This window comes from Sander vitreus, chromosome 15 (genome assembly GCF_031162955.1).
Source record: "Sander vitreus isolate 19-12246 chromosome 15, sanVit1, whole genome shotgun sequence".
Taxonomy (NCBI): domain Eukaryota; kingdom Metazoa; phylum Chordata; class Actinopteri; order Perciformes; family Percidae; genus Sander; species Sander vitreus.
Window position 1 is genome coordinate 26,569,924 of NC_135869.1, and position 13,551 is coordinate 26,583,474.

The 13,551-nt window shown below is 40.6% G+C and overlaps 1 protein-coding gene across 1 annotated transcript in view; it reads right to left on the bottom strand.

Annotated features, from left to right (window-relative positions):
- grb2b (growth factor receptor-bound protein 2b) overlaps positions 1-13,551 on the bottom strand; it is a 44,140-nt gene that overhangs the window by 10,694 nt on the left and 19,895 nt on the right. The window contains exon 3 of the mRNA XM_078269114.1: positions 1,851-1,948. Coding sequence (XP_078125240.1) covers positions 1,851-1,948 — 98 coding nt within the window. The remainder of the gene's footprint in view (positions 1-1,850; positions 1,949-13,551) is intronic.

Here is a 13,551-nt window from a genome sequence, read left to right on the forward strand (position 1 = left end):
TCTCCCGGATACGGACGATCGGCGCCATCTTGTAATTTTGGAGCCAGTCTGCGCAGCGGTGATCGGGAGGTGGAGCAGCGGTATCGATGTCCCGCCCATTTGCGAGTAGGGTTGGGTACCGAAACCCCGGTGCCAACCGGATCGAATGGCAACGTGGATTATAGTGCCTCATTAAGGTGCCACTTAAATTCCATCCTTCAACCACCTTTTCACGCCTTCACAGATGGATCAGAATATCGCTGGTTGGCATCGGCATGGACTGGTTAGGCCCTAGTTAGAGATCATAATATCCCAAGGTTCTAGTCTAGACTTCTTCAGATATCTCCAAGTCCGCAGTTTTACCTCCAAACAGTTCCCTACTTACCCCAAGCCGCCAAACAAAGACACAGCATATGACCTATTAAATCTGAATCCATGGACTAGGGGTCTGATCTCTAAGACGTATGATAGAATACATAAGATTGATCTTCCATCACACACTAGAATACGTGAAGCCTGGGAAAAGGACCTGGAAATTGTAATCCTGGATGATGTCTGGGTTAAATGCATCTCCAGCATACACACATCCTCTATATGTGTAAGGCATGGACTAATACAATTCAAGGTATTTCACAGAGTACACTACTCCAATGACAGGCTAGCTAAAATATACCCATCTGTTCACCCTATTTGTCCGTTACAGGCAACAGAAACATCACTGCACGTGACGCTAGATAACATTAAACTCGGCTGCAGATACCGCTAGCCTCCCGTTAGCTAGCAGCTGGCTTAAACACGATTAAAATGCTTAAATCTAAAGAGTCTAAAGTGTGGCTGTATTTCACCAAACTGTAAAAGTATGGGTTCAGGCACCAGCACCGTTTTAAAAGTATCGTTTCAGCACCGGTATCGGAAAAAACCCAAACGATACCCAACCCTAATCACGAGTCAATCACAGATGTCAAATATGACGTTTCACCTCGTTTTTATAGCATCAAATAATAAACAAAAACCAAACTTCATTTTTCTTATTAAGACTTGAAAAAACATCAGCGTGATCAGAACTCGTCCCAGCGGGACTCAACGCAAATCTCGCGGGAGTGGGCGGTTTTAACTTTGCTGCGGGCGGCATATACTGACTGAGTATATACTGTATAGCCTATCTATGAGCAGACACCAGCGTGCCTGAGCCTCCCAGGACTGGGGAGCTCCTCTGCTCCGTCCACCGTCCGCTCCCTCATCCTCTGCTCCTTCCTTCCCGTCTGTTTTCTCATGCGGGACGGGAGAAGACCCAAAATCGGGAGGGAGGGAGTGGACATACACATTGCGGGAGCGGGTGGGAGTGTAACACACACGTTGCGGGTGCGGGTGGTAATAGTCAGAAATTCACTGGGAGCGGGCGGGAGTGGGATGAAGAAAACAGTCCCGTGCAGGGCTCTACTGTGATGCTCTGTCTCGTCTGTCTACTTCTGCTCACACCCCAGCAATGATGCAATAAGGTCAATATTCAATTAAGCGTAAGAGGCCTGGAGCACATTAATAAAGAGAGAGCTAATCTGGCACTGAGCACAGGTCCAGAGGTAATGTCCTCTAAGCCTCTGCCAGGCGTTCTCCGAAGTGGTTTCACAAACAGACTTGACCAAGGCATTACATACAATCAAGTCTCATATATGTGAACAGGACACGTGTACTTCAAACATGTGCAACCTGAGCAACTGACAGTCAACATCCAAATTAATCAATACAGGCAGAGAGAGAAAAGAGAAACAGTAGCAGAATGCCATATAGTGTATGACATGTTCAGTGTAATGCACACTTTCATTGATACACAATCAAAAACTGACAGAGAAACTGGGATGTGTAATACTTACGGATGGGCTTTCATCTCTATGTAATTCTTGGGAATGAAGCCATCTTTTCCGTTTAGCTCTGCCTTGTACCAGTTCTGATCACACTCTTCATTTAATACCTGGTGTTGACGAAAAGAAAGAAAGAAAGAAAGAGTCGTTCAGGTTAGTGCTGCAAACAAATGTCAACAATGGACAGCAATCAACCTCCTAAATTTAGCTTTGAGCCATTTCCTTTCATTTCCTGTGACTTCAGAGGCTGCATGAACTGAATGTTAAACCTAAATATTAGGATTAGGAAAGTACAAAGCTAACAGCAGGGAGATCAGCAGGCAAATAGAATCTAACAAATACAATTTAAAACCTTTGAAAAGACAGATTCTAATTAAAAAGGACCAATAATATGTCTGTATGTGAGCTGCACCTTTAGCTATAGAGACTCATTCAGCAGAGCCCCGCAGTGACAGACAGCTGTGAGGGCATTATGTCTGACAGAGTATGGCTACAGTGCAGATGTGCCGGGCTAGTGGTGCATCAGTGTATCTCCATGTTAATATGCGAGTGCCACTTTGTCCATGTGTGAGCGTGCTTACGAGGGCAGGCCGTGCTGAAAAATTATTTACCTTCATGCTGCAGCAGATCATTTATCTACAAACTAGAATTAACGCCTTGCGGTTGGATGCCTCCACCAACCAGTCAAGTTGCAGTTTACATCCACACGTGTCCAGACTAGGGCTGCAACTAACTATTATTTTCATTGTCGATTAATCCGTTGATTATTCGATTAGTTGTTTGGTCTATAAAATGTCAGAAAATGGTGAAAAATGTGGATCAGCGTTTCCCAAAAAGCCCAAAATGACGTCCTCAATTTCTTGGTTTGTCCACAACTCAAAGATATTCAGTTACTGTCACAGAGGAGAGAAGAAACTAGAAGATATTCACATTTACCAAGCTCAACAAAATCAAAATAGTTGGCGATTAATTTAAGAGTTGACAACTAATCGATTAATCTTTGCAGCTCTAGTCCAGATGCATATATTACATGTACTGAACAAAAAGGTATTAGGTGTATTTTTGGGCAGAAACATGGATGCTTCACACACACACATCTTCAACCAGAAGATCTATACAATTACTACAGTTTCAAGGCGGGCACTAGGGCCGCACAATATGCAAAAAAATATCTAACTGCGATTATTTAGACTGAGATTGTGATTGCGATATGATTTACGATATTGGAGGGAATGATCATTTTTGTATCATTCTCATTTTCATTGAAAAATGTTCAAATTAAAATGAATGTGATTTGTGCAAGAATCTGTACCCAAGATTATTGTCACTAACTCAGTATCTGACCCCTTATGTTCCTGAGTTTTTGTACAAAGTACAGATTTAAAGAAGAAATAAAAGAGAAAATATACATTAATAAGTAAAAGTAGTGCACAATATTCTTCCTTTAACTACACTTTGCATTGTGTAAAATATGTGCTGTATTTCAGCAGCATCTAGATATGTACACATTTATGAGGAAAACTAAGCAACACCACTGAGTCACGCAGACTTCATCTGAATGATGTTGCAAAAACCAGTCAAAGCCTGTTTGGTAATCTCAGCCAAACGTACAGCCACCAAATACCAGCAGGGTATAAAAGCCTGAGAAGCGACAGAAAAGTTAAAAAAAGGATGTGATGCATGTGTCATGCAACCAAGCAGTCACACACGTTTGATTCTTTGAGCAGCTTGAAGTAAAACACTACGAGCATTCATTTCATCGCTTCCATCATTACATTACATGTCATTTAGCTGACGCTTTTATCCAAAGCGACTTACAATTAAGTGCATTCAACCTTGAAGGTGCAAACTCCAGAAAACAAGTAGTAAGTGCAAGTACATTAGCTCTAAATAGGTAATGCTACAAAGAGCCATATGAAAAGTGCAGCATCAAGAGAGATATATATACACAATTTATTTTTTTTCCCTTCATTATCCGAGGAGTAGTCGGAAGAGATGTGTTTTTAGCCTTCGGCGGAAGATGATGTCAATAGGGAGCTCATTCCACCATTTAGGATCCATTAAATGCAAAACAATATTTGAGAGTTGCTTCTTGCCTATACAATTTACAGCACACGTTCTTTGCGAATCTCTTTTATATCCGAGCAAAATCGGTAATGTAACTGAAGTTTTGGTATTATATAACGTAACTGGTATCGAATCAAAAATGTAATCGAATCGGGACCTTGTGAATCAGAATCAAATCAGGAAATCATTAGTGATACCCAGCCCTATGGGCTACGGCAGCATCAGTGGGGTTTTCTGCCAAAAGAAAGCTGCACAATGATACACAGAAAACGGACAGAAAAAGACAATCCTCAATGCATTTTTTTTTCCTTCCTTGCCCATTTAATTCATAATTTCCCCACTAACCCAGGCCGAGACAGCTGTCCAATTGGCCCGTGTAGTGTGAGTGGCTGCATTTGCTCCAGTGAGCCTGCAGAATGCCAGCTGTCACTGGCCTCCCCCAGCTGCTTGCACAAGACCAGCATTACTGGTTTAGGGAGTGGCCTTGGACAAAAGCATACATAGGTTGTGTCTATATGTGCATGTGTAACACAGTGGACTTATAGATATTAAAGTACATCTGTGATACAGAAAGATGGAAGGGAGCCACATGGGAAGAGTGTGTTTATGCTAGTCGATGTGGCACTGTCTGAGCCAAGACTCACACAAAGGGCCTTAGCCTCTGGGATGTATGTTGACACATTAAACCGACCTTTAAGAACTAGCGTCTAAAAAGGCAGACCGATCCAACACTGTGCAGCCTTGTGGCCAGCTGACATGCAGTTTTCTGCTCACATCGGCACTGGCATTGTCAGCTCGTGGTCAACTGCTCATGAAGAGTGACGAGACTGTACAGCCATCAGGGCTGATTGATTACGGGAAGAAAAAAAAAAGAAAAAAAAAAATCACAATTATTTAGGTCAATATTGAAGTCACAATCGACTTCAAATCCAAACTGTTCCCAGACAACGGAATTTGCTCTCCCCTTCTTCTCTCGTCACCAGATACCACAAACAGGAGCTCGCTGACTATTGGCTGAGTGAGTTTAGCCTTCGGGAGGGGTGAAAGTGTGTGTGTTATTCATAACACAAGACAAAATAAGAGTTCACTTGCAAAACCTAATGTGTGAAATAATAGTTTCTCGATTACATGTTTTTGTGATTGTTAGGACACGAATGAGCTAAATGCAAACATCAGCATGCTTACATGCTCACAATGCTTATGCTAGCACGTTGATTTTAAGATGGTCTAATGATCATAATCTGAGTTTAGCATGTTAGCATGCTAACATTTGCCAATTAGCACTAAACAAAGTACAGCTGAGGCAAATGGGAATTTTATTGATTTTGCAGGTATTTGGTCATAACTCTAAGTGTCAAATTAAAACGTTGACCTGATGATGGCGCTAGATGAAAAATCAGGGGATCACCAAAGTCGGTAGGATTCATTGTCTGGGGACCATGAATGTCTGTAGCAAATTTCCTGGCAATCCATTCAAAGGTCTTTAAAATATCTCACTCTGGACCACAAATGTCACTGAGGGTGTTGGAGAAGAGGTCAGTGGATCACCAACATTATTAGTAGACATCTTCTTGAGACAAAATTTCAAGGCAATCCATTGAATAGTTAAATACATTTTCAGTCTTAACCAAATCGACTGGCCGACATTGGAATCCATACAGCCGAGACGCTAGCATGGCTAAAAATGTAGAGGGGAAAAATAAGAAGAAACCACAGTAAGTTGTAACGTTCACAGCCATTCAGTCATCTTGCTTTCACCGACTGCCTCTCATGCCCAAACAACTGCTGTCTGCTGTCAGTAGAATCCCACCAAGAACCACGTGTTGCAAAAACTTTGTGATTATTAACCACAGACACCCAATGGCCAGATGTAGCCGTGGTGTGTTAACACGGCTTATAGATTCTGTGAACTCCAAATAACTCATTTTACTCTCTGCCAACAACACACACACATTTTTTTTGAAACCTTTATTTATCCAGGTAAGTCGATTGAGAACAATTTCTCATTTGCAACGACGACCTGATCACAAGCTTCTTTAACCTTTAGGCCACCACTGCGGAGGGGATAAGCTACTGCTATATTGTGGCAGGGGACTTTAAAGTGGCCAAATTATGCTCATTTTCTGTTTTAGCTACAGAGTGAGACCTCTCAACTTCTGTAAGATCTTTGTTGTCAGTCGCACATGCTCAGTAGCTAGGTAAGGACTACATGCTCAGTAGCTAGGTAAGGACTACGTGCTCAGTAGCTAGGTAAGGACTACATGCTCAGTAGCTAGGTAAGGACTACATGCTCAGTAGCTAGGTAAGGACTACATGCTCAGTAGCTAGGTACGGACTACATGAGCTAGCTAGCTGTTTCTCCAACTTCAGTAGTACAAGGCAGGATTAGCCGGGAGACTTCTTCTAAACGAGGGCGCACTTCCACCTTTGTGTGGAATACCTGCAGAACAGGGACATGGAAGTAGTTCTATACAATTCATTTTGTAGATTAGGGTCAATTTGTGTGTGTTGTAGCAGTGAGAACAAGCTAGCATGCTAACGGTTAGCACCCTAGGCCCCTCGTCTCGGCTAGTGACGTAGAAAGCCGTGCAGATTTTGACCAGCTCACCCGGAGACTGAAGGCAGGACACATTCAGAAACCGTATCTCCCTCAGAACAGCATGGATGTTTTTTTTTTTTTCAAAGTTTGTATGCGTGTGGAAGCACCAGAGACACAAAAGAACACCCCAAATCACAGAAAAAAAGTGATTTTTTTTCATAATATGGGCACTTTAACAAGGCGTCCTTCAAGTCTGTACTCCCCAGCTTTTTCCAGCATGTAGATTGTGCTACTAGAGGGAAGAACACACTAGACCATGTATACTCTAACATCAAGAAAGCATACAGAACTACGCCTCTCCCTCACCTGGGCCAGTCAGATCACATCCAACTACTCCTGATCCCAGCATACATCCCCGGTCAGAAGGACTATACAGCCAAGTAGAAGAAGGACTATCAAAACCTGGCCTGACACTGCCCTATCCCAGCTCCAGGACTGCTTCCAATAAGGACATGGTTGTGTGCAATATGTTACAGAACAGAGTACTTTGTTTATTATTATGATTTAATCTTTGCATGCTGCACAATTTACATTACAGCAGAGGTGTACGACTGAATGTTTACTCAGAGTTCAATGATCCTACACTAGTTCAATTTGTATTTTGTATGTATATGAATTGTTTTTACTTGAGTACTTACATTTTAAAGAAAATAAATAAGCACTGTTTTCATTCAACATTGTGCCCATTTTTATCATTAGTGATTAAGTAACTCAGACTTTTATAAACACATTTTTAAAGGATATCGTCTAATTATCGTTAAAAATGGAGATTTTATGTCCATATCGCCCACCCTAATTGTCGGTTAACTGTTTAACGATTAATTAACATCCGTAGCTCACATAAACGGTTGCGTTGGTGTCTCAATGATGCTGACAGCAGGAGTAAACAGCAGCATGACTCCTAAGGCCCCGATCAGACAGAGCACATTTCATCAGCAATGAATTGTTTTACTCGCCGATTTTGCCTTGCTGAGCGCCTTACGGTTTTTTGCAGGAGCACCCTGAACGCCTCGAGTTGAAAAACTTCCACTCAGAGCGGAACAAATGCCCGACGTCGTTTAACTTCACAGCAAAATAGCAGCAGCCTAAGGCTCCATTAAACATACAAGAAAGAAAGAAAACGACAACTGCCGGACCATTCCTCGGCTCTGAGGGGTGCCAGGCAACTCCAAAGTTACCGTAGCCACCTAGCGGTTTCACCATTCCCAGCCTTCGTACAACGCTAAGCTAATGACTGCTGGCTGTAGCTACACGTTTACCTTACAGCCAAATGAATGGTATTGATCCTCTCATTCAACTCTCTGTCAGAAAGCAAATAAGCGCATTTCCCAAAATAAGTTGAATACGTCTGAATAAACATCTCAAATGACAGTAGAACCTGGCACATATCCAATAAGTGCCCATCCCAACTGTTGCAACCAACTTGAAAAGTCTTTAAGTCAAATTATCTTAGAGCGTTAAGGAGACATTTGATCAACACATTTAAAAAAGACAAGACCTGGTTATTAAGAGTTTGATTGTTACATTACGTCAAAGTCCAGTGGAAACACTCGGCTTAGACATGCCTTTGGAGTTACATTTGAACTTAAATGCTTACTATCTGGTGATTTTACAAACCGAAAGAATGGCAGACCATGAGGAAAAGCAGAAATAAAATATTTGCTTGTCTGGCAGTTTTTTTTAGCCATACAGAGAGCAGACAACCACAGCATTGTGCGAGAATGAGCTCGGTGTCTGTGTTCCAAGCCGAGCCAGCATTGTGCCATTGCACTTCGGTGGATGAGATGCATTCCCTCCCTCTCTCATTCTCTCACTGAAGATTTTTTTGTCTCTTTAATCTGATTGAGCCACAATAGTTGTAGGAGTTTCTATTTGAGAGGCTAAGGTCCAGGCCAGGGATTATCTTGTCCACAGCTGCCACTGTAGACGCCATCCTCCCCCTGCCATTCTCTCTTGCACACACTAAAATATTATAGCACTTCCACTTACAAATCCATGTGTGACGCTAAAATTGGGTAGCTTCCATTTACAAGAGAACCAAGTCCACAACTACTAATTCAGTATGTCTCTGTACATCAATGAAAATATAAAATATCTTGTGTAAATCCATCTGATAAACAGGATTGCATCGTCCTTAATCATCTTCATTCTTCACAGGCTATTTTGTCTTTACACTAGAGATTTAACTATGTCGATGTGGAGAAACTGGTGCAACACAATGGGATTTCTTTTCTTCTGTCATCTAATGAAAACAACGCAGAAACTCACATTTTATAATCATGTTAAAGTATTTTGCATGAATAGAAATGATGCCTGCAAAGGATTGAGGTCGCTGTCACCATTTATTGTTGGGTCCACACAGGGTAGCTGTGGGCCTCAGGAAGTAAGCCTGTAGTTATTTTTAAACCATGTTCACGTTTTACACCAATGCAGAGCAAACATGGATTTTTGCTGGCTCTTTGCTTTTGATATGGTGTAAGTGACCCTGAGGAGATTAGATTCAAATCCTTACTTTCCCCTTCCCGGCCACCTAAAACTGAACGTCACAAAGTGAAAATCCTTTGTACAACACTAAGTATGTGGATAAAAGAAATAACCATGCTCAAAAAGTCATGATTGCATAAGGTGCAATAAAGCAGACTTATACAAAGGATTGCCTTAGCATAAGATGGAGAAGGAAAGTGGGGTACATGACAGTGAGGGAACCAGGAACCAAATAAACCACGTCTGCACAGTCCACATGAGATTGCAATAAATCAGGAGCAGGGATTACCCTGGAGTGTGAGTTAATCCGAGTGTGCGGCAGGTCAGACCGATTGAAAAATAGACAAGATAAAGCTTCATCAGAACCTCAGAGGACAAAGCCTGTTGGGTCTGCCACCAAGTTTAATAAAACTGAAAGAGTCCGTTTTGTTGTGTATTTGCACACCATAACATCATCAGCCACTGCTTAGTTATCCAATCAGACCACAGACAATTATCAGTTACAATGTACCTGGTAATATGCAAAGTCAAAGCCAGCCACTGGTAAGAAGAGCCAGTGGACCGAAGCCGAGTGGAAATAAACAAACATTTTAATGAACCCACACAGCACACGCTACAATATCAGTCATACTTCTACAGAAACACATGGAGCAGATACAGGAAGTGGTTCTTTAGGTTAAGGGCTGCAACTAACAATTATTTTCATTGTCGATTAATCGGTTGATTATTTTCTCGATTAAACGATTAGTTGTTTGGTCTATAAAATGTCAGAAAATGGGGAAAAAATGTGGACCAGTGTTTCCCAAAGCCCGAGATGACGTCCTCAAATGTCTCGTTTTGTCCCCAACTCAAAGATATTCAGTTTACTGTCACAGAGGAGAGAAGAAACTAGAACATATTCACATTTAAGAAGCTGGAATCACAGAATAAAAAAATAAGACTAAAACTGATTAATCAAATATCAAAGTAGTTATATATTATATATATATATATATATAGTAATTTTGATAGTTGAAAACTAAATCAATTAATCTTTAAAGTTCTAGTTATTTTTTAACCCAATAAAAAGGAAAGGGCGTGGCCGGGGTAGCTCAGTTGGTAGAGCAGACGCACATACAGTCATGTGAACAAATTAGGACACTCATGCTAAAGTTGACTAAAAAGAGGAATTAAAAAAAGAAAAAAATCATCTTTAGGAAATTGATCTTAATGCCTTAATTAAAAAAATGAGGAAAAATCCAACCTTTAAGGACACCAATTTTCTTTGTGAATGAATAATGTATCGTAAATAAATAAATGTTCTTCCTTAAAATACAGGGGGCATAAGTCAGTACACCCCTATGTTAAATCCCCATAGAGGCAGGCAGACTTTTATTTTGAAAGGCCAGTTATTTCATGGATCCAGGATACTATGATCCTGATAAAGTTCCTTGGCCTCTGGAATTTTATATATATATATATATATATATATATATATATATATATATATATATATATATATATATATATATATATATATATATATATATATATACTACGACTCTCAGACCTCATGGCCCTTTGCTGCATGTCATTCCCCTACTCGCTTTCCTTTTATGTCTTCATCTGTCCTGTGGAATTAAAGGCCTAAAATGCCCTAAAAAATAAATAAAGGCAAGGGAAATGTGCAGGCATTTGTATGAAAATATAAAATTTCAGGTGCAGACACCAACGGTGAAAGATGACAAACTATCTTATAAAAATCTGCTCAAATGTAACAAATCAAGCAATTCCATGACCATACAAACCTACTTCTGGTTCAATCCAGACATTTCTAAATTTGTAGATTACAAACTCCCAAAAAAAGTTGCTGTGGGGAAAGACTTCAAAGCCCTTTTGGAGGCGGTGGTCAGGTCAGTCCTAAACAGTGATTTCTAGCAGACGATGTCGAGCCATCAGGTGGACCTGGCTCATACACGACACCCAAAAAAGATAACAGTGAAGAAAAGCCAGGGAGAAGAGAAGGCCTGTGATGGCACAAGTACAAGAGATGCCTGAAAATATCTGTGTGTATGCGTTTGTCAGGGCCAATTGTGTGGATGTCCTGCAGGAATGGAATCTGAGGACTGGCATTTTGACACACTGGCAGCAGAAGTGACCCCTGTGGTGGCACCGGATCTTACACGGGGGACAAACTGTGATTCCCCCCCCCCAAAACCGTACAGTATCTAGGACAATATGCATGGAGTGTGGGATCTCTTTTAAAAAGAGTATCAAGGTCTGGTTACTAGAGAGGGTTGCAGAATAGATCAAAGGGCAAGTTACCATTTTTATTTTTATTTATTTAAGAAAATTTTTTTTATGTTATGTCATTGATTATTATACACTCTGTTAATTCCTTGTCTTGTCCTGATGTTATGTTGTTATGTTGAGGACCACAATGGAAATAAGTCCTGGGCTTTATTGTGTTTTTATCCTCAATTGTATTTGATGTCTTTTTTTTTCCATGTGTAAGGCATTTTTGATACAATTAAATAAATCAAATCTTGAAAGTCTTCAAAAAAAAAAAAAAGGCAGGTTATGTATTGGTGTAATCATTTTAAATACCCTGAATGTGTTATTCCAAAGATGAATAACAGCCCCATGCTAGACTGATGGATATGGAGAGGAAGACAGACTTAAAATCACAGTAGGTTTGGGGGGGTGTGATGGGGTTGGGTCCACCAAAAACAAAAGCCATCAAAATGTGTTTGACCTCTTTTGCTCCCAGCAGGGAGGGTGCAGACTCTGATCACGGAGGCAAAGAGTGCCACCCCGACGCAGAAAGACAGAGAAAAAGATTACATAGGCTTCCAGTAAATTAAAGCTTCTAACACTCCTGTAATTAAAATAATGCTTGAGGCCATAACCACATGGGGAGTCTCCCTTATAGAGCAGAGATTGTAGCTTCAAACACACATTACACCTCCAATCCAGGGGATAAACTGAACGTTGGGACACCCTACAGAAGAGGCAGACGGAGGCTTTACTGTGAAATGCAAGTCCACTAACTCTCATGCAGAAGTGGTTCTCAAACAACAGCTGTTGTGGGTGTAAACACACTGAATTGAGCTACATTAAAAACTGCATGCATTTATCAAAAATAGCAACAGTTCAGCTAAGTGAGTATTTGCATTTAAAAATGGGGGGAAAGTTGAAAAGATGCAAGTGTATCAAAAGTAATCAAGTGAAACAAAATGAGACAAGGCTTTGTATGAAGTCTTCACCATCTTTTGGACGTATCCAGGATACAAAGTCAGTGGTGGGGGATACAACAGACCAAAGGCAATCCAACAGTTATACTGTAGTTAATTAAAAAAAAAGACCATCTCATAACTACTGAACAATAAGTCATAATGCCTGAAAAGATGATGAACGCACCAGCCAAACCAGATGGGTGTAAACTGTCATTACCAGCCTAAGTGTGATAATTGATATGGAAGGATAATTTTGGCTTAGCCCCACTCCCTCACTCCGTCTCCTCTCTAAATCAATTTGACCTCAGCAGCTCGAGGGAGGATCCTCTTTTACATCATGATGTTGTTTGTCACAGCTTGAAACCTCAGTGCACTTTATTGTGGCAATAAATGACTCGAGCTTAAAAAAAAGGGACAAAAAAACTCAAGTGCCGTAAACAGATGTGACAGCTTAGGCAAATGTGTGCATTTACAAACAACTGTTTCAGTTATACAGCGTTAAGAATGGGCTTGTTGCCGTCTGGTGCTAATGCAAGACTTTACCAGCTGTTGTTGAAGAGATTAACCAGCCATACACAAGTAGGACCCAATCTTTACATGCACATATTATTCCATTTTCTATCCCTTATTCCGAACAAGACCATATTCCGACTAAGCCGTTTAAATGGCTTATAAAAATTAATATAGCACTAATATTTCTGTTTACATGCAGCCGTGCAAAACAGGACTTTTTCTAAGTTTTCCACCTTTTGACTTTTTGTTTTCAAATGCAGTTTAGTTTCAATTAGTTTTAAAAGTTTGCTAGTTTAGTTTATATTTTTTGAAAATGCTTAGTTTTAGTTTTTATTCGTTTCAGTGTTAGTTTTAGTCTTTTTTGTAATATGGGTTATTTGTCAGGGCCAAGACTCAAAAAGGTCAGAAAAAGTATTGCGTAATAATAACAAAAACATTTTAGAAGTATGTGTTCTTCAGAACAATGTGTTCAACAAAAACACCGGTACATAAAATGTACATATGGTCATTTGGTTTGAGTAAAGTGGCGAACTTTTGGAAGTCAGTCGACTCACACAGTTGTGGAGACATCCCATTAGAGGGTGACCATTTTTCAGGACTCCCAGTCAATTTCACGGTTGGTAACGCGATAGGGACGGAATAGAGCAGAGAAATCAACGGGAGCGGGACGGAGCCCAAAGACTGCAAGGCATTTCCAAATATAGCATTTTCTGATTAAAACATTAAAAGGCATAGTATGTAACCTCCCCTCTTCGGTCCCCCTACAGCTGTAGTTCCAATGAGACAACCTGTAGGGGGACCGAAGAGGGGAAAGTTAAATAGTATGCCTTTAAGA